General features: G+C 42.1%; 1 protein-coding gene across 3 annotated transcripts in view; it reads right to left on the reverse strand.

Moving 5' to 3' along the window:
* scai (suppressor of cancer cell invasion) overlaps window positions 1-20219 on the reverse strand; it is a 99863-nt gene that overhangs the window by 63207 nt on the left and 16437 nt on the right. For all 3 annotated transcript variants that reach the window (XM_078549881.1, XM_078549882.1, XM_078549883.1), the window contains 3 exons: window positions 11635-11733; window positions 11189-11285; window positions 8736-8834 (listed from right to left, as the gene is read on the reverse strand). In XM_078549881.1, the coding sequence (XP_078406007.1) occupies window positions 8736-8834; window positions 11189-11285; window positions 11635-11733 (295 nt within the window). The remainder of the gene's footprint in view (window positions 1-8735; window positions 8835-11188; window positions 11286-11634; window positions 11734-20219) is intronic.

The following is a 20219-nucleotide window of genomic DNA, read 5'->3' on the forward strand; positions in this document are numbered from 1 at the left end:
CACCTGGCACGTCATAACATTCAAGGCTATGGGCCAAATGCTGGTAAATGGGATTAGGTAGGTGAGATTAGGTCAGGTGTTTCTCATGTGTCGGTGCAGACTCAATGGGCCGAAGGGCCTCTTCTGCACTGTGTGATTCTGTGATTCTGTGAATGTACACGGACTTTCAGAAGGTGTTTGATAAAGTGTCATAATAGGCTTGCCAGAAAAGTTGAAGCCCTTGGAATAGAAGGGAAAGTGGCAACATGATATGAAATTGGCTAATAGATGGAAAACAGTTCAGTGTTGAATGTTTGTTTCCCAGATTGGAGTAGTGTATCCAATTCTGGGCACCACACTTTAGGAAAGATGTGAAGATATTAGAGAGAGCACAGAAAAGATTAATGAGAATGATTCTATATATGAAGGATAGTTATGTGGATAGGTTGGGGAAGCTGGGGTTTTTTTCCATATGTACATACGAATTAGGAGCAGAAGTAGGACACTCGGTCCCTCAAGCCTGCTCTGCCATACAATAAGATCATGGCTGATTTGAATGTAACCTCAACCCCACATACCTGCCAACCCCCGATAATTTTTCACCCCATTGTTAATCAAGAATCTATCCAGTTCTGCCTTAAAAATATTCAAAGACTCTACTTCCACCACCTTTTGAGGAAGAGAGTTCCAAAGACTCACAACCCTCAGGAAAAAAATCTCCTCATCGCTGTCTTAAATGAGCAACCTCTTATTTTTAAACAAGGGCTCCTCGTTCTAGATTCTCCCACAAGAGGAAACATCCTCTCCACATCCACCTTGTCATGGCCTCTCAGGATCTTAAAGATTTCAATTAAGTCGCCTCTTACTCTTCTAAATTCCAGTGGGTACAAGCCTAACCTGTCCAGCCTTTCCTCATAAGACAACCCACCCGTTCCGGGTATTAGTCTAGTAAACCTTCTCCAAACTGCTTCTAACGCATTTACATCTTTCTTTAAATAAGGAGACCAGTGCTGTACTCAATACTCCAGATATGGTCTCACCAATGCCCTGTACAACTGAAGCATAATCTCATTACTTTTGTAATCAATTCCCCTCACAATAAATGATAACATTCTATTAGCTTTCCTAATAACCTGCTGTACCTAAATACTAACCTTTTGTGATTCATGCACTAGGACACCTAGATCCCCCTGAATCTCAGAGATCTGCAATTTCTCACCATTTAGATAATAAGCTTCCTTTATATTCTTCCTGCCAAAATGAACAATTTCACATTTGTCGACATTATACTCCATTTGTCAGTTCTTTGCACATTTACTTAACCTATCTAGGTCACTTTGTAACCTCCTTACATCCTCTTCCCACCTATCTTTGTGTCATCAGCAAATTTAGCCACTCTTCCTTCAGACCCTTCATCCAAGTCATTCATATTAATTGTAAACAGTTGAGGCCCCAGCACTGATCCCTGTGTCACACCACTCGTCACATCCTGCCAACCAGAAAAAGACCCATTTATGCCAACTCTCTGCTTCCTGTTAACTAACCAATCTTCCATCCATGCCAATATGTTACCCCCCTACACAGCTTTTATTTTTTGTAATAACCTTTGATGTAGCACTTTATCAAATGCCTTCTGGAAATCTAATTATAGTGCATCCACCAGTTACCCTTTATCCACAGCACATGTGACTTCTTCAAAGAACTCCAATAAATTGGTTAAACATGATTTCCCTTTTACAAAACCATGTTGACTCTGCCTGATTGCTTTGAATTTTTCCAAGTACTCTGCTATAACATCTTTAATAATAGCTCCTAACATCTTCCCTATGACAGATGTTAGGCTAACTGGCCTATAGTTTCCTGCTTTCTGTCTCCCTGCCTTTTTGAATAAAGGGATTATATTTGCTATTTTCCAATCTAATGAACCTTCTCAGAATCGAGGGAATTTTGGAAATTAAAACCAATGCATCAACTACCTCACTAGCCACTTCTTTCAAGGCCTTAGGGTAAAGTCCATCTGGACCTGGCGATTTGTCAGCCCTCAGTCCCAACAATTTCCTCAGTACCACTTCCCTGGTGATGGTTTTTTTTCCCCAAAGTTCCTCCCTCCCTTCTATTTCCTGATTTACAGCTATTTCCAGATGTTACTTGTGTCCTCTATAGTGAAGACCAAAGCAAAATACCCGCTTAATTCATCCGCCATCTCCCTACTTTCCATTATCAATTCCCCAGACGCGCTCTCTATAGGACCAAGACTTACTTTGTTGACTCATTTCTTATTTAAATATCCATAGAAACTCTTACTATCCATCTTTATAATACTAGCTAGCTTTCTCTCATACTCTAATTTTCCCTTCTTATTAAACTTTTTGTCATTATTTGCTGTTGTTTATATTCTTTCTAATCTTTCTAGTCTTTGCGTAATGATATGCTTATTCTTTAAGTTTGATATCATCTTTAACTTTTTTTAGTTAACCACAGATGGTGGGCCCTCCCCTTGGGAATTTTTCTCTCTCATTAGAATGTATAGAACTTTGAGAAGTTTGACAGGCAATTTGATAGAGGTGCTCAGGGGACTGGGTTTCCCTGGAGTCAATACTAGGACCGCTGATTTTCTTAATGTAAATTCGTGATCTAGACTTAGGTGTGCAGAGCACAATTTAAAAATGTGCAGATAACACAAAACTTACAAGTCTACTGAACAGTGAGGAGGATGGTGTTAGACTTCAAGACAGGCTGGCAGAAAGTGACAGATGAAATTTAATGCAGAGAAGTATGAAGTGATACATTCTGGTAGAATGAGGCCAGGAAATAAGCTAAAGGGTACAATTCTAAAAAGAGCAGGGAGACCCGGGGGTGTAAGTGCACAAGAACGTTTTTTAATACAGCGAGTGGTTATCTGGAATGCACTGCCTAATGGCAGATTCAATTTGGTTTTCAAAAGGGAATTAGAGAAGTACACGAAGGAAAAAAAAGGGCTACAGGTAAGCGGCAGGGGAGTGGGACTAGTTGGATTGTTCTTGGAGAGACTTGGCGTGGACTAGATGGCCCAAATGGCCTCCTTGTGTGCTGTAACCAATCTATGATTCTATAGGATTGGGCTTAGCTATGATGCCTAGCATGATTGAGCAGCTTGTCAATGCTCATTTGCAAATCTGGGTGAGGAACCAAGTGATACCGTGCCTATAGAACTAGACCCAAGCAGCACTCACCATTATCAGAAGACAAGGGGAGAAAAATATTTCTGACCTTTTTCACCATTTTCCCCTCAATTATATATGACCAAAGACCTTTGATTTAATGAGAATAAAATTGATATGAGAGAATAGAAACAGAGGTAGACGGAAAATTCAGCAGTAGAGCTCAATGGGCACACATACTGATGAAAAACCAACATTTAGTTTTAGAACAAACTATAGAGTTTTAAAAATTACTTTGCTCAAAACTTCTGCTAATTGTTCCCTAGTTACTGCTCGTGAGCTACTGTATGTCAAAGTTTGTGCGAGGGGAGTTATTTTTTTTTAAAAAGATGGAAAGGCTGACACTTTTACTGGTTTCTATCTTAATTTGCACAAAACATGGTGAATGCTGGATAAACAGTAACTGCTGGAAATACGCAGTAGATCAGGAAGTACCTGTGGAGAAAGAAAAATTGTTCACTTTTCAGGCCGTTAATTTTTCTTCAGAACTGGGAAATGTTACAGATATAACATATGTTAGGCAAGGACAGAAGCAGGGAAAAGGGCAGGGGGCGGGAGAGGGGAGAAAAGAACCAAAGGAGACGTCTGTGATAGGATAGAAGGATAAGGATTCTGCTGTTAATGAGCAGCAGAATCCTTATCAGCACCTGGTGCCTTAAAAAATGCAGGCAGTGATTATGATCTGAAATAACAGAAATCACTATTCAGCCAGAAGATTATAAAGTACCTGATCGAAAGATGAGGTGTTGCTCTTCGAACTTAATTGCAACACTGGAGGGGGACACAGACAAAAGTGGAATGGACGGAGAATTAAAATAGTAAACAACATGAAGCTCAGCGTCACACTTGCAGACTAAATGGAGGTGTTCAGCAAAGCAGTCACCCAATCTGCATTTGGTCTCCTTAATGAAAATGGGACATCTGTACATCTGTAACATTTTCCAGTTTGGACAAAAGTCTAAAATGTCAAGTCTGTTTCTCTCTCCACAGATGCTGCCTGGCCTGTTGTGTATTTCCAGCCTTTTCAGTTTATACATCATGGATTAAAAGTCACTTTAAAAATGTTTGCATTAATTAATTTGATCCAAAGGATGAAGATGGGCTTGACCAACACCCAAACTATTATGTTACAATCTGGCTGCTGCTGAAGGCAATCATACTCAAGTCATCAATAATACTGACACCTTCAATGCTCTTCACACGTCAAAATGACAACTTGCAAGCAGCTTGTTACTGATTATGGATACTCTAGCAGCAGGGTGAAATTTCAGGCTACAATCACAACCCCATGCATATTTCCAATGCTGGATCTACTGCCCAAGGAGACAAGAGGTGGAAACCAGAGACATAGATAATTCATCATAGGGAAGGAAACTTGGACATACGCACACAAATGTAAAAATTAGATAGAAAAACTACTTCAGACAACACCTTCCTAATCATCAGCAGCAGTAGCAGAGGCCTTCAGCCATCAAAAAAAAGTTACTTGGACAATATTCAAAATTGGAATCTCAACTTAGCATATTTGCGAACTTAACAAACCCATGCACATTAACATTATGAAGTTTTACTTCCTTGTCACCAATTCCCCAGTTCTTCTACCCCACACCCAAGATTTCACCTACAACAATTTTGGGCATAATGAAAAAAGGATACATCTCTTCATTTGAAATTTTCTTGAAAAAAAGTCATTTTAAATTGGCGAATTAATTCTAATTTCTGGATAATCAGAACACTTTGTGCAAAAATGAATCAGAAGTTTTAGGAGATTGCAATCTCTGACCTGAGTGACCAACACATCTAAGATCAAGCAAGCCAAGAATACAAGATCCCCTCCAGGTCATAGGCCACACTGCCTTGGAAGTAAATCACCATTCCTTCACTGTCATTGAGTCAAAATCCTGGAATTCCCTTCCTAACAATACTGTGGGTGTACCTATTTTCCTTCTCAAGGAAAATCAGGGATAGATGACAATTGTTGGCCTAGCCAGCGATGTCCACATTCTGTGAAATAATAAAAAAACCCCACAACTTCAGTTGTGACTTAATTCCTAATAATTCCACTACTTCGATCATAATTTGATTGAATTTTGCATTCAGTTTGAGGGGGAGAAGACTGGGTCTAAGACTAGTATTTTAAACTTAAATAAGGGCAATTGTGAGGGCATGAAAGTAGAACTAGCTAAAGTGAACTGGCAAATTAGGGTAACGAATAGGTCCATAGAGATGCAGTGGCAGGCATTTAAAGGGATATTTCAGAATACTGAGAAGTGCTGGAAAGAGAGGTTAAAATGAGCAGCTAGTTTCTTTTTTCTCTGTTTGGCTGGTGCAGACAAGATGGACTGAATAGCCTCTTTCTGCATTGTAACCCTAACCCTAACCCTAATGGTTCAAGGACCCACCATCCGTGGTTAACTAAAAAAAAGTTAAAGAATATTGTCCAGGAAAAGCATATAATTGGGTGGCAGGTCAGAAGATGCAAGAACGACTAAAAGATTAATAAGAAGGGAAAGATTAGAGTACAAGAGAAAGCTAGCTAGAATAAAAATGCAGTACGAGTTTCCATAGATACGTAAAAAAGAAAAAAAAAGTTAACAAAGTGATGTTTGGCCCTATAGAAAGTGAGCCTGGGGAATTAATAATGGAAAATAAGGTGATGGCAGATGATCTGAACCGGTATTTTGCATCAGTCTTCACTATACAGGATACAAGTAAAATCCCAGAAACAGCTGTAAATCAGGAAATGGAAGGGAGGGATGAAATCAAGAGAATTACAATCACCAGGGAACTGGACCTGAGCAAATTGTTGCAGTTGCAGGCTGACAAGTTCTCAGGTCCTGATGGACTTTGCCCTAGGGTCTCAAAAAGAAGTAGCTACTGAGATAGTTGGTACATTGTTTTTAATTTTCCAAAATTCCCTAGATTTGGGGAAGGTTCCATTAGATTAGAAAATAGCAAATGTAACTCCTTTATTCAAAAAGAGAGACAGACAGAAAGCAGAAAACTACAGGCCAGTTAACATCTGTCATAGGGAAAATGTTAGAAGCTACTATTAAAGACATTATAGCAGGACATACAGATAAATTCAAGGTAATCAGGCAGAGTCAACATGGTTTTATGACAGGGAAATCAAGTTTAACAAATTTATTGGAGATCTTTGAAGAAGTAACATGTGCTGTGGATAACTGGTGGATGTGCTGTACTTAGATTTCCAGAAGGCATTTGATAAGGTGCCACATCAAAGATTATTGCGGAAAATAACAGCTCATGGCGTAGGGATTAATATATTGACATGGATGGAAGATTGGCAAGCTAACAAGAAGCACAGAGTAAGCATAAATGGGTCATTTTCTGGTTGGCAAGATGTAACGAGTGGTGTGCCACAGGGGTCAGTGCTGGGGTATCAACTTTTTACACTTCATATAAATGACTTGGATGAAGGGGCTGAAGTTATGGTTGTTAAATTTGCTTGATGACAGAAAGATAAGTAGACAAATAAGCTGGAGAAATAAGAAGAGAGCAGAAGGAGGCTACAAGGGGATATAGATAGGTTAAGTGAGCGGGCAAAGATCTGGCAAATGGAGTATAATGTGGGAAAATGTGATAATGTCCATTTTGGCAGGAAGAATAAAAAAATAAGCATATTGTCTAAATGGTGAGAGATTGCACAGCTCTGAGGTGCAGAAGGATCTGAGTGTCTTAGTGCATGAATCACAAAAGGTTAGTATGCAGATACAGCAAGTAATTAGGAAAGCTAATAGAATGTTATAGTTTATTGCAAGGGGAATTGAATACAAGAGTAGGGCGGTTATGCTTCAGTTATACAGTGCGTGGTGAGACCACATATCGAGTAGTGTGTACAGTATTAGTCTCTATTTAATGAAGGATGTAAATGCGTTGGATGCAGTTCAGTGAAGGATTACTAGACTAATACCCAAAATGGTCGGGTTGTCTTATGGAGGAAAGGTTTGACATACTAGGCTTGTATCCGCCGGAGTTTAGAAAAGCAAGAGGTGACTTGATTGAGACATAAAAGATCCTGAGGCGTCTTGACATGGTGGAAAGGATGTTTCCTCTTGCGGGAGAATCTAGAACTAGGGATCACTGTTTAAAAGTAAGGAGTCACCATTTAAGACAGAGATGATGAGAAATTTTTTCACTCAGTCTTTGGAACTCTCTTCCTCAAAAGGCAGTGGAGACAGTGTCTGAATATTTTTAAGGCAGAGGTAGATAGATTCTTGATAAGCAAGTGGGGTGAAAGGTTATGGGGGTAGGTAGGAATGTGGAGTTGAGGTTATAATCAGATCAGCCATGATCTTATTGAATGGCGGAACAGGCTTGAGGAGCTGAATGGCCTACTGCTGCTCCTTATGTTTGTATGCACTTACAAAAGAAATATATGTTTTCTGCTATTCTATTTTTACTAGGACCAAATTTTAAATCACGCAACAAAGGATTTCTTACTAGAAAGCTACCAACTGGACAGATGAATACACAATGCACATTTGATATGTGCTAAATAATTTTTAAATGCCATACTCAAGCTTGCAGAGAACAGTACAGCAATAAAGTCATATATAAATAGATGATGGACTGGTAGAACAGATTACAGAAATACTATACTGAACAATGCAAGAACCAGAAGGGGAATAATGGATAATCAAGGTTGTTCTTCTACCACTTCCAAAATATTTTACCATAAAATATTCAAGACCGCTGTAAAATGATTACTTCTTGATTCTAATTATATTATTCACTTTGCAACAAGGTCGATAGGACAAACTGGGTGAAATATTAAGATGGCTCCTTGCTCCACTGGAGTCTTTTACTTTTGCACTTTAGGCATGCAATCGTGCATGGATCTATTACTGTTGGACATCACACACCTCAGGGAACAGATAAGGCAGTTCTAATCCAAACTATTTTAGTACATAACCAATTTCTAATTAATTATCTTCACATTTCTTAGAAACTTAATGGCTTTGGAATGAACTTATACAAAAATAACTTTCCATATATAATTCAAACCAAATGGTAGATGTTAACTTAATGAGGCAAAGTTTTTGCACACACTACTTTACATGCACCATTTGGTCAGTATCTACCATCACTTAACGAGCATATTTTCTTCATATAACAAATCAGGAGCAATTAGCAATGCTACTTGATAGCCAGCAACTGGGTTTCAATTATTGGAGCAGCTCAGTCCTTGCCCTTCAAATTTGTAAATCTTCCAACAGCCTGATTAAGATCAGATAAAACTCAATCTAACTTCAACTGGTGAGTTTTATTGATACTTGAAAAGATTCTCAAACTCTTCCATTAGGGTCGTATACAAATTAAGAACCAACTTAAGCTATTAGCAAATAGCATCAGCTACATTAAGTTCGTAATCAATGCATAATCATCAGCATTAACAGAAAAACATTAGTTTGAAAAGTTGGTTAACTAACTAGCAATATGATAATCAAGTTTAAACACACAAATGACAGTGATTGAATAACTTATTTTCATATTCTGATATTTCCCAATAAGTCCAGATTACTATAAACAGACCTCAACAAATGCTGCCACCTCTTGCAGCACAAGATTCCATTCTAGCTGATCTTCAGTGTTGAACCGATGTGTATAATCTTCAATTTCATCTGACAGTTCCTATTAAAATTAGAAACTACTTTTAGTGTGTAATATGGAACTACAACTAGTTCACCATTATTGAAATTACATATACAAAAATTAACAGCAGATGGAGGAATTTTAAGTGTGGATAAAGTAGTAGTGAAACCTGTGCTATGCTGTAGTTAAATGAAAATAAACCAGTGATTTAAAACTGAAATGCATCTTCTTCTATGCAGCCAAGTGGACCTTTTGTGTTCCACTGAGCTGTACAGATCCCGTAGCACCAAGTATAATCTCTGCTATGTGCTGAGCTTTGTGAGGACAGAATTGGAAGTCACTATGCCAAAGTTAATTAGATGGAGAGAAAAAGTATTCAATGTCATTCACGACTCCTCAGTTACTGAAGCATTCCATGTCCATATGCAAGATCTGGACTTGATTGGCACCCTATCCAACACCTTAAATATGCACTCATTCCACCACTGATGCATAGTGGCTGCAGTGTGTGCCATATACAAGTTGCATTGCAGCAACTCACCACGCCTCCTTCAATAGCATCTTTCAAACACACAACCTCTATCACCTAGAAGAACCAAGGGCAGCAAATGCATGGGAACACCACTAAGTTCCCCTTGAAGTCACACACAATCCTGGCTTGAAACTACATCGCCATGCCTTCGCTGTTACTGGGTCAAAAATCTGGAATTCCCTTTCTAATGGCATTGTGCATGTATTGACACCAAATGGACGCCAGTGGTTCAAGAAGTCAGTGGCTTACCACTATCTTCTCAAGGGCAATTATGGATGGACAACAAATGCTGTTCTTGCCAGCGACACACTCATCCCATGAAAGAATTTTTAAAATTACGAACAGTATAAAAGTTTGATAATGGAGAATAGTTAATTAGGAAAATAAACATGTTCAAAGACAAATTGAACAACATCAGGTTATTGGCAACTCTCTGGCAAATGTGGCTACTTTTTTTGTGTGTATCTGGACAATAACCATCTATCCATGCATGGCTGACTTTCATGTACGCACACTCCATTAAGTGATGAAGAAGGTTAATGTCAAGGTCCAAGCCCAAATGATTGAGTAGGGATTTTAAAATTTTAATATTTTATTTTAATATTTTATATTTAATAAATATATAGATATAATAAACTTTAAAATAGCAGGAAATAGGTTTCTGTTAAATTGGACCATCTGAAAATTAATTTGATGTATTGAGAATTAATTAAATAACAAGATAAATTATTGGAATTAAGAAATGCTCTGACAAAATTTTTGTAGTAGTTCCTAGAATAGCTACCATTAAAGGATGGAAAATTAACTTGGCAGTTCATTATTTTCATTATTTTGAAGTGCATTAAAACTTCATTCCTTACCTCAACCTCCTGCCAATCTATTCATATTCCCAGTTTTGTTACTAGGTCAGTTGGATTAACACATGCAATAGTAAACAGATCACTGAGTCACACTCTCCCTAGCAAACATCAGACAGTAACATGCAACGACTCTGTACTCAACCCAAATACGTACAAAATTACATTTATAGTGGTTTGACAAATGTGTTGTTCTGCAAGAATTTTTTTCCTATTTGACAAACTGGTGATGGTAGATTATTAGCACTTCCACCATGAACAACGTCAAATTCATAAACAAAGACTTTAAACATTACATCTGCTTTAAAATTCAACAACTGCTACAATAACTTTAGAACAAAACACATCCCAAGGCTTTTGCAGAAAGAATGAGAAAAAGAGACAGCAGCATTAATTAAATTACAGATGCATACATGAAACCATAAAGAAAGTGAGTTGAGACAGCCGATAGAAAGCTTAGTTAAAATAAGGTAGAGATTTTTGAGACGTTTTCTAAATAAAAGTGCAGATGTACAAAGCTAGAGGGCTGTTGGAGAGAGCAATGCAAGGTCATAAAGGGACACGAAGATGAGAAGGAATTTAAATTCAGTTGTGTTGGGGATGAGGGAACGAGTGTACATCAGAAAGGACAAGGTGATGGGATAGCTGGCGAGTGTAGGACAAGTTGGAGGATAGGAGGCATCAGGGAATAAGTTGGGAAAAACAGTCTATGTGGCAAAAGCATGGCTAAAGTTTTCAGCAGGTGTGGAGTTGAGGTAGGGATGGAAGCAGGTAATGTTGCAGAGATGGAAATAGCAGCCTTGGCGATGGATAATATGGGTTTGAAGCTCAGCTATGGACCTATTTCAAGGTCTTGCACATTCTGTGTCAGCCTCCCAAGGTGGAGCGGGGGTTGGAGAGAAGCAGTCCTTATGGAAGGAGCTAAAAACAAATGTTTCAAAAATTGAAAATATTTCTATAAAGTACCAAGAACATGAAACACAGTTCACAAAAAAGACCCGTACCTTAACTAGATCTCCAACAAGGTCCATTTTGTTAAGCAGCAGACAAACCACTATGTATCGTGCATAATACCGTAGCTTTTTAACCACAAGCTCAGGCCTACAAAAAACGAGCAAACCAAACAGATTCAAAGCAAAGAAACATCGAGTGACGCATCCAACCAAGAAATGTGAAAAAAATTACCATTACAAATTAAAATTTAACACAATTTGAATTTTCTGCATATAATGGAGACATATTTTCCAATTTTGCTGCTTTAATTCAACAGCATTTGTTAAAACATCAAAATCGTTGACCATTAAAAGAAAAGAACAAATCTTGCAAGGGTATTTCAGCAGACAAAACTTTAGTTGTAACCATCTCCGTAACAGAGTTATGCCTGCAACACTTTGTATTTGTAGTTATAAATACACAAAAGATAATTGTGAAATCATATAGATTAGCATACCTATCCTCTTTAGTGACTTGGGAGTAGTAGGCCCTTTGTCTTATTGCAGAGTAGAAGGAAAATGCTTCATTCAGATAACTGGTTTCAGAAGTACGCAAGCTAAAGAATGGGATGGTGGGGAAACAAAGAAAAGAAAAATAAGACAGCATTATATTGGAAAGGGTGCGGTTATCGGTTAAAATGATGCAAAGGGGAAATAAAAGCTTTGAGAAACAAAGGGTGATATTTATCTGTGGCATGTCATTCCTGATGGCACAACAGAAAGTGGGTGCCACTTCTGCTCTCTTGCTTTTTGCCAGCTCCCACGCAATTCTAATGAAAATGTAAAATGTCAGTGGGGTGCACGGCTGACATGTGATCATGTGGCAGAGAAGCTGTTCATTGGTGAAACCTGTCGTCAGTCTGCAATGCAGCAGGTAGGGTGGGCTATAAAAGAGCCTCCTACACAAACAGAAGGCTCTGCATCAGGGCCACAACCTTCCAGTTCAGTAGATCCATTTCTTGCTGCTTCCCCTAATCAAACTCACCCCTCCTCAATCTGCCCCACTAAATCATTCCCTCCATACCATTCTTCTTGTGCTGGCCCCCAACCCCTCATATCCAAGCCCCTTGTACCTCAAGATGTCAAAGCCTAAACAGGGACACACCCCACAGTTCAGCGATGCCTCCCTGCAGGTTCTCCTCTAGGCCAGAGAAAGGCAGGTGGTATTTTTTTCTGCAGATGGTATCAGAAGGTACTCCTGCCTGACCGAGGTGGCCTGGACGGAAGTGGCGGAGGAGGTGAACAACTGGGGAATCCATAGCAAAAGCTGAGTGCAGTGCAGAAAACGGGTGAATGACCTGCCTATTCTTTGTGCTTGGGTGTAATCTGAAAATGATAGGCCAGGGTGTGTGATGTGGATGTATGCAGACAAGGGGATTAGGTTTCACTTGGCATGTCGCTAACTCTGGACCTTGTCATGCAGGACAAACAGATGAATAATGCTAGGGAGAGAGCCAAAACAGGAGTGGAATGGCCAATCTAAGAATCCTCACCTGAACAAAGGAGGTGGTCACCCAGCTCACAGGAGTGGAGGGGAGACAGCCAATAGCAGAAAGTGAGGTTGGAATAGCTGGGCAGAAGGATCAAAAGGCAATCATACTGGTGGTGGCATGTGGGGACACAGGAGGCACATGAGAAAATGCTCAAACTGTGCTGTTGCTTAATGTCCTTCTGTTTATTCTCCACCACAGGACATCTCCACGCACGGACTAGGCCACAGACAAGGAAGAAGTCATCCTCCTGTGGGGGCAATGAGACCAATGCTCCAGAGGATACACCATCACCTGCCTCATCAGAAACCTCTGCCAGTGCAGAGATCATGTGTAGAATTGGGGTCATGATCTGGTGACCACATTGCACACATGTGCAAGCGCTGAGGGAGACTGTGATTGCAGGTCCCCTGGTACCCGGAGGACTGATGGAGATCAGGCCCTTGCTGAGCCCCAGGCTGATGACAGGCCTCTGGTCGAGGCCACAATTAGCCTGCTGGGCATACAGAAAAAGTTAGGGGAAAATGCGTCAGAGATGCCAGTGATCACATGCAGCTTTGCACATGTGATGGAGAAGTCCATCCAAGCAGTGAGTTCTGTGATGTCCCAATTTTGAGAGTGCATGGCTTCCTCCATGGAGAGGGTGGCGACAGCCATGGAGAGCCAGGTTGAGCATCTGATCTATATGTGCTCTGACCTGCATTTCATCGCTCTAGCCCTGGACTCAGTGCAACAGCAGCTAGGCGAGAGGCACTTGGAACTTCCTTGAGGTGTCTCATCTCCTCAGGGAGACAGGGAAATGCCACTGTGCACCAAAATGGAGGAGGAGCATGTGACAGCTACTCCAGGGACTTCCTCTCAAGGCACGCCCAGGGTTAGCAGTGGCTACTAATCCCCTCCAACATTGACCCGTTAATTCCGGCAGTCGTAGTCCATGCACTAGTTCAGGAGGCCCCCCAGTAGGCCCCATGGTTCCAGAGGACACTCGCCACAATCATCCAAGGAAATGGGGGACAACACTGAGGAGACTGCCTCCACCTCATCTGGTGATATTGGGGTTGTACCTAGACGGAGTTGTAGGAAAAGAAAACAAAGATATTACGAGCACAAAGGTGGCACGGGTGTTTCATAAATATATATATGTATGTATATCACATGTAAATAGTGCACAATGCATTGTTTTTGCATACACAATGCATACATAATCATTTTTGGGATAATCATTTTTGGGGACTAGCATAGTCAGAGAGCTAAATTTAATGGCACACACCATGGTTTGCACTCATTGATGGTTACTGAGAATGTAGGGACATTGCCCTCATTGTGGAAGATGATGATTTGCATTTGTGTGCATTCTTTATTGAATATTCATGAGTTTCCCAGTTTTGTACTCACTAGTCTGTAGGACATGGTTTAACATGCAGGCTCAGCTAGTCCTCCCTTCTACACACTGTTAAGGATATTGTCTGAGGTGACTCTCAATGAGGATAACTTAAATGGTGCAGGTACACTCAAAGAATTGTAAAGGTGGAGACTGATCACATTTATTGGTCATGATATGCTGATGTACATATGTTTAAGTGCTGCACAGATGTACCTATATTGAGTGTGTGCGTATGACAAAGCTCCTCGTGTTATTCTAGGTGACATAGCACGCAGGTTTAGAGGTTGCTCTGCAAGAGGGGATGGCAGGGGTAGGTCTTCATCCAAAGAAAGCAACAGAGTTGTGGCAAAGGCACAATGGTGATGTCTGGGCCCCTCTCAAGAGCGAACTGTGTGTATAAAGTAACTCCTCACTTTAAGTAGTCCCACTTAAGTCATTTCACTTTAACATCGTTTATGCTTTATTTAGGGCTTGTTGTTTTGAATTGCACCGCCATTTTCTCTTTCACGTTGTCTGCACTCTGGGCCAACTGCTGCCATAGTCTGATGTTGGAGCTGCCATCACCACCATCACGACAGGCTGGGACTGCAGAGAGAGCAAGGCTCAAGATCCAGGAGCAGGAGTGCAGGGCATGGACAGGAAGCTGCAGACTGCAAGATCAGGTGGTGAAGTGCGAGTAAGCCGGGGCGGGGCAGAGGGAGCAGGGCCCCTGGCTCCATCCAGGGCCCACACCCAGCAGCCCGGGACAGGGGCTCAAAAGCTGCAGACTGTCAGGCTCCGAAAAACAAGTGAGAAAGGAGCAACACAATGCGCAGGAGCAAGAGACACACATGCAGAGCTCTGAAGAAGTCATACGGACTCGAAACGTTAACTCTGTTTCTCTCCACAGATGCTGCCAGACCTGCTGAGTTTTTCCAGCATTTTCTGTTTTTATTTCAGATTTCCAGCATCCACAGTATTTTGTTTTTAATCTTAGCAAAATGTTGAGCTGAATTTCAGGAATGCTATGGGTGAGACACAAAAGCTGTGCTGCTCAGGGCTTGTTTGAGTGATTTAGTATTATCCAATTTGAATTTATACAGTATTTCTCTTATATTCAGTGATTTATTTCATTTAGCAAGTTATTCCAGCTAGGAATGCACAATGCTGTATATGTACGCTACAGTATTTCAACTTGTATGTTGTTTTTTCTAGGCAAGAAATGTCCAAAGAAACCTGACTCCTTACGGAACTCATGATTCACTTAAATTTAGAGATAAAAACAAAAAGCTAAAAGCTACTGCGGATGCTGGAAATCCAAAACAAAAACAGAATTACCTGGAAAAACTCAGCAGGTCTGGCAGCATCGGTGGAGAAGAAATCAGTTAACGTTTCGTGTCTTCATGACCCTTCGGCAGAACTGAGTATAGTTAGGAGAAAGGTGAAATATAAGCTGGTTTAAGGTGGGGGGGCGGGGGGAGAGAGAAGTTGAGGGTTGAGGGCCCTGTCAACGACCGTGGGTGGAAAACCTCGGTTAAGGAAGAAGGAGGACATGTCAGAGGAACTGTTTTTGAAGGTAGCGTCATCAGAACAGATGCGACGGAGGCGAAGGAACTGAGAGAATGGGATGGAGTCCAGCTCCTCTGACATGTCCTCCTTCTTCCTTAACCGAGGTTTTCCACCCACGGTCGTTGACAGGGCCCTCAACCGTGTCCGGCCCATATCCCACGCATCCGCCCTCACGCCTTCTCCTCCTTCCCAGAAACATGATAGGGTCCCCCTTGTCCTCACTTATCACCCCACCAGCCTCCGCATTCAAAGGATCATCCTCCGCCATTTCCGCCAACTCCAGCATGATGCCACCACCAAACACATCTTCCCTTCACCCCCCCTGACGGCATTCCGTAGGGATCGTTCCCTCCGGGAAACCCTGGCCAACTCCTCCATCACCCCCTACTCCTCAACCCCCACCTATGGCACCTCCCCATGCCCACGCAGAAGATGCAACACCTGCCCCTTCACTTCCTCTCTCCTCACCGTCCAAGGGCCCAAACACTCCTTTCAAGTGAAGCAGCATTTCCCCTAACTTAGTCTACTGCATTCGTTGCTCCCAATGCGGTCTCCTCTACATTGGAGAGACCAAACGCAAACTGGGCGACCGCTTTGCAGAACACCTGCGGTCTGTCCGCAAGAAAGACCCAAACCTCCCTGTCGCCTGCCATTTTAACACTCCACCCTGTTCTCTTGCCCACATGTCTGTCCTTGGCTTGCTGCATTGTTCCAGTGAAGCCCAACGCAAACTGGAGGAACAGCACCTCATCTTCCGACTAGGCACTTTACAGCCTTCCGGGCTGAATATTGAATTCAACAACTTTAGATCTTAAACTCCCCCTCCCCCCATCCCCACCCCGTTTCTCCCCCCCTCCCTTTTTTTTCAATAATTTATATAGATTCTTCTTTTCCCACCTATTTCCATTATTTTTAAATCTAAAACTAAAACTTTGTTAGTCTTTCCACCCCACCCCCACTAGAGCTGTACCTTGATTATCCTGTCTTCCATTCTTAATTAGCACTTTTCTTAGACAATATCACCACCTTCAACACCTCTTTGATCCTTTTGTCTGTGACATCTTTTGATTATCTGCTCCTATCACTGCTTGCTTATCTCCACAATCACCACACCCTCAACTTCTCTCTCCCCCCACCCCCCCCACCTTAAACCAGCTTATATTTCACCTTTCTCCTAACTATACTCAGTTCTGCCGAAGGGTCATGAAGACTTGAAACGTTAACTGATTTCTTCTCCACCGATGCTGCCAGACCTGCTGAGTTTTTCCAGGTAATTCTGTTTTTGTTTTCACTTAAATTTGTCTTACTTAAAGTCGCAATTTTCAGCAATGCAAACTTTAACTGAGGACTTATTGTATAATTTCATCCCTCATCTCTCATGCATATCTTTCCATGGCCTTGGCATCAAGAAGGTCATTCACATTCGTGGCCACCTCCTCCTCAGGCACATACAAATTCATCCTCATCTGAGGAGGAGTGATGCTCCTCCTGGATATCATTTGTAACAGATGACCACATTGCATGGCCATGTTGTTGCATTGCACAGCAGACTTTGCAACACCCTCTGTGGTGCAAACTGCAGAGCCCCTCCAGAATGTTTAAAGCAGCAGAAGCGTATTTTGAGCAAACCAATGGTGTGTTCAATTATTGTTCTGGTGGAGGCGTGAGCTTGATTGCACCACTCTTCTGCTGCACTCTGGGGATGCCTCAATTGTGTCATCAGCCATGTCCGCAGGGGATAGCCGTATCACCCAGGATTCTGCCATCGACCTGGGCTGGGGTCTCAAACAGCTCTGGGAACTGTGGGTTGTGCAAGATGTGTGTGTCGTGGCAGCACTCTAGCAAACGAGCACAGACCTGCATGATTTGTCCCCAGTGGTCACAGACCAGTTGCACATTTAAAGAGTGAAACTCTTTGCAATTGACAAATGCAGCTGGCTAGACCCAGGTGCTCTAATGGCCACATGAGTGCAATCGATGACCCCCTGCACTCAAGGGAAACAAACAATGGCCTTGAAGGCTGATGACCTTTCAGCCTGGCTGTCATCATGTGGAAAAATGCATGAATTCATTGGCACAGGGGAAGAGGGCATCAATCGCCTTCTTGTTGCATGTGTGTGTGACAGCCTGCGATATGACACACGTCGTCCATTGAGCTTTAGAATCCACCACTGGCAAAAAAATTCGGTGCCACAGTAACCTTGAGACCTACATGGGGCTCCCACCAAATCCATGTGGTTGCAGGCCTTGGTGAACAATGCCACATATCTCAGTGACCATTTCTTAGTACATCCTCAGTTGTCTATGACATTCCCTCTTCGACATCTGAAGGTAGTTCACTATGATCCTGAGGATGCGTTGACGTGCAAGTGCCCGTCTCCTACGATGCCTTCCCTGGATGGCTGCATTTTGAGCAGCCTCTCCCTCTGGCACTGCCGGCTGGCTTTGTAGTCTCTGTTGTTGAGCAGCAAGAGCTCTCCTTTGGCGCAGCCTTTCCTCTTGCTCCTGAGGTTGCTGACTATTGGGTGTTTGAGACCTATAGTTAGTTGAGCTGTATGAAGAAAGCAGACAGCGAAATAAGAACAAGTGCCTCCACGGATTTCATCCATAGCACTGATGATCAATGAGATTTTCAAATCATTGCACTGACCAAAGCTCCACTCACCCCACTGAGTTCCTCCAACTTCAATCGCCAATCCTGGCTACCGATTGAGAGTTTGGAGACATTTTGGAAAAAATGGTACGCGTCAGGTTTGAGATCAAAGTCGTTACCCTTCACCTCCTCCTATCACCTTCATGCTTGTCCCCATCACCCTCGACTCTCCCAACATCACCTGGGACCTTCTCTCCATAACCCTTCAACTACCCCCGCACCCTCCACCACACTTACCCTGGGCCCTGTCACCCTCCATTTGGACATGCCATCCCTCCCCCTGAGCCTACACCCATTCCCATCAACCCACCCCCCTTCTGATTCTAGGCCCTCCCCACATCATCCTTAGAATTTGTTAGATCCAGGACCAGCCCTCATACTGGACCTGCCCCCAACTGAATCAGCCCCCTCAATGACCATAAACGTTCCCTCTGCCAGCCAACACTGATGGGCCCACATGTGGACAGTGTAGACACCACCTTTTTAGGCTCCTCATTTTCTTACCTTGACTGACTTTCCCCACCACCTCCCCACGCCCATCACCCGCCACCAAAATCACACCCAGGTCACAAAGCACATCCCCCCACTCCTCAATGCCCCTGGACCCCATCCTCTGTCCTCTCCTGGATCCATCTTCCAAATCTCAATGCCCTTCACTCCACTTTACACACACCCACCCCCACAGCCATGACTCTCACTTGCCAGTCCCGGGCCTTCACACAAGCTGCCATTCTCCTGCTCCCCTCCCTTGTGCCAGATATCAAAGGAGAAAACTGCTGACCTCAGACACAGCTGCAAATAGCCAATTGTTTCCTGCTATCTTTAAACTAACACGAATTGGCTGCCACAAGACTCTCGTGCGCCACTGACACTATCATGAAGTTAGGACATAAGTACCAACAGTTTTAATATTATGAGTATTCGTGGCATGCAAATGTATTACAAGTAGGAATCTGTCAGAGGAGGAATGACATTAGGCCTAACCTGCCACAGACAGTTAATTTCTGAATTTGTGCCCACCATTGGGAAAGGAAAACTTCAGCTCCCGCCTAGTTAAGTCACCCCATCTGCCACATATCCCGCTCTTACAGGCCCCACAAAAACCCCCCCCACAAAGCCTACAAAAATGCTAGCCAACTTTAAATTTTGTTCTCTTTAAAGAAAAAAGTCAAGTGTTTTCAAGCTTTTTCAGGCTATTCACACAAGTTAGGTCTGCAGAAAAGTTTTTGTTTCCTCTTTCCACCTTTTCTCTTGGTCTATTCTCTCCTCTCTTTTTTCCTATCCTCCTTTATTTCTTCTCTTTCTTATTTTCCTTATTCATTTGCTCTTGCCACTCCCATGCATGTTTACTTTTTCCTGCACCTCCCACAGGTTAACAGATTACAGGAGTTTGAAGCAAGTTGGGGCCATAAATTGAGCACAGAGGAAAGAGAAAGAAGAATTCATCTGCAACCTCCAAAGAGTGAAGAGTGCATGTACAACAGAAAATTCAGCAGTCACTTCAAAAATTGTGAACAGCCACCCTGAATATTGGTTTCGATCATGTAGATGCGCTGAATATGCAGTGAAATACATGCTGGTCATAACTTAAAGTGCAGGTATATCCAACATTAGAGAGGTTTTTCTCAGTTCTTGGGAAACATTGTAGGTATGCATATTGTTGCAAAATCTTGTTATTAAATTTCTTTTCACGCTAACTGGTGTTGCTGCTAATTGTGGGGAGCAATTCCAGATTTCACAAAGCTGTTGTGAGGTCAGGAATTCCCACTCCACCGGCATCAGATGTCAGTAATTCTTATTTACAATTCTTATTGCAAGCCGAAATTTCTTCAGACATAACTTCCATCGCCATCTTTGCGCAACAAAGTTTGATCCCCAAGCAAAGCAGCCGAAGGACAAGGGAGGAGCCAAGGCAGAACAGGGCCATTACAACCAAGCCGTAAGAAGTTTAAATTTAATTTAGTTAAT

This window comes from Cetorhinus maximus, chromosome 10, assembly GCF_964194155.1.
Source record: "Cetorhinus maximus chromosome 10, sCetMax3.hap1.1, whole genome shotgun sequence".
Taxonomy (NCBI): domain Eukaryota; kingdom Metazoa; phylum Chordata; class Chondrichthyes; order Lamniformes; family Cetorhinidae; genus Cetorhinus; species Cetorhinus maximus.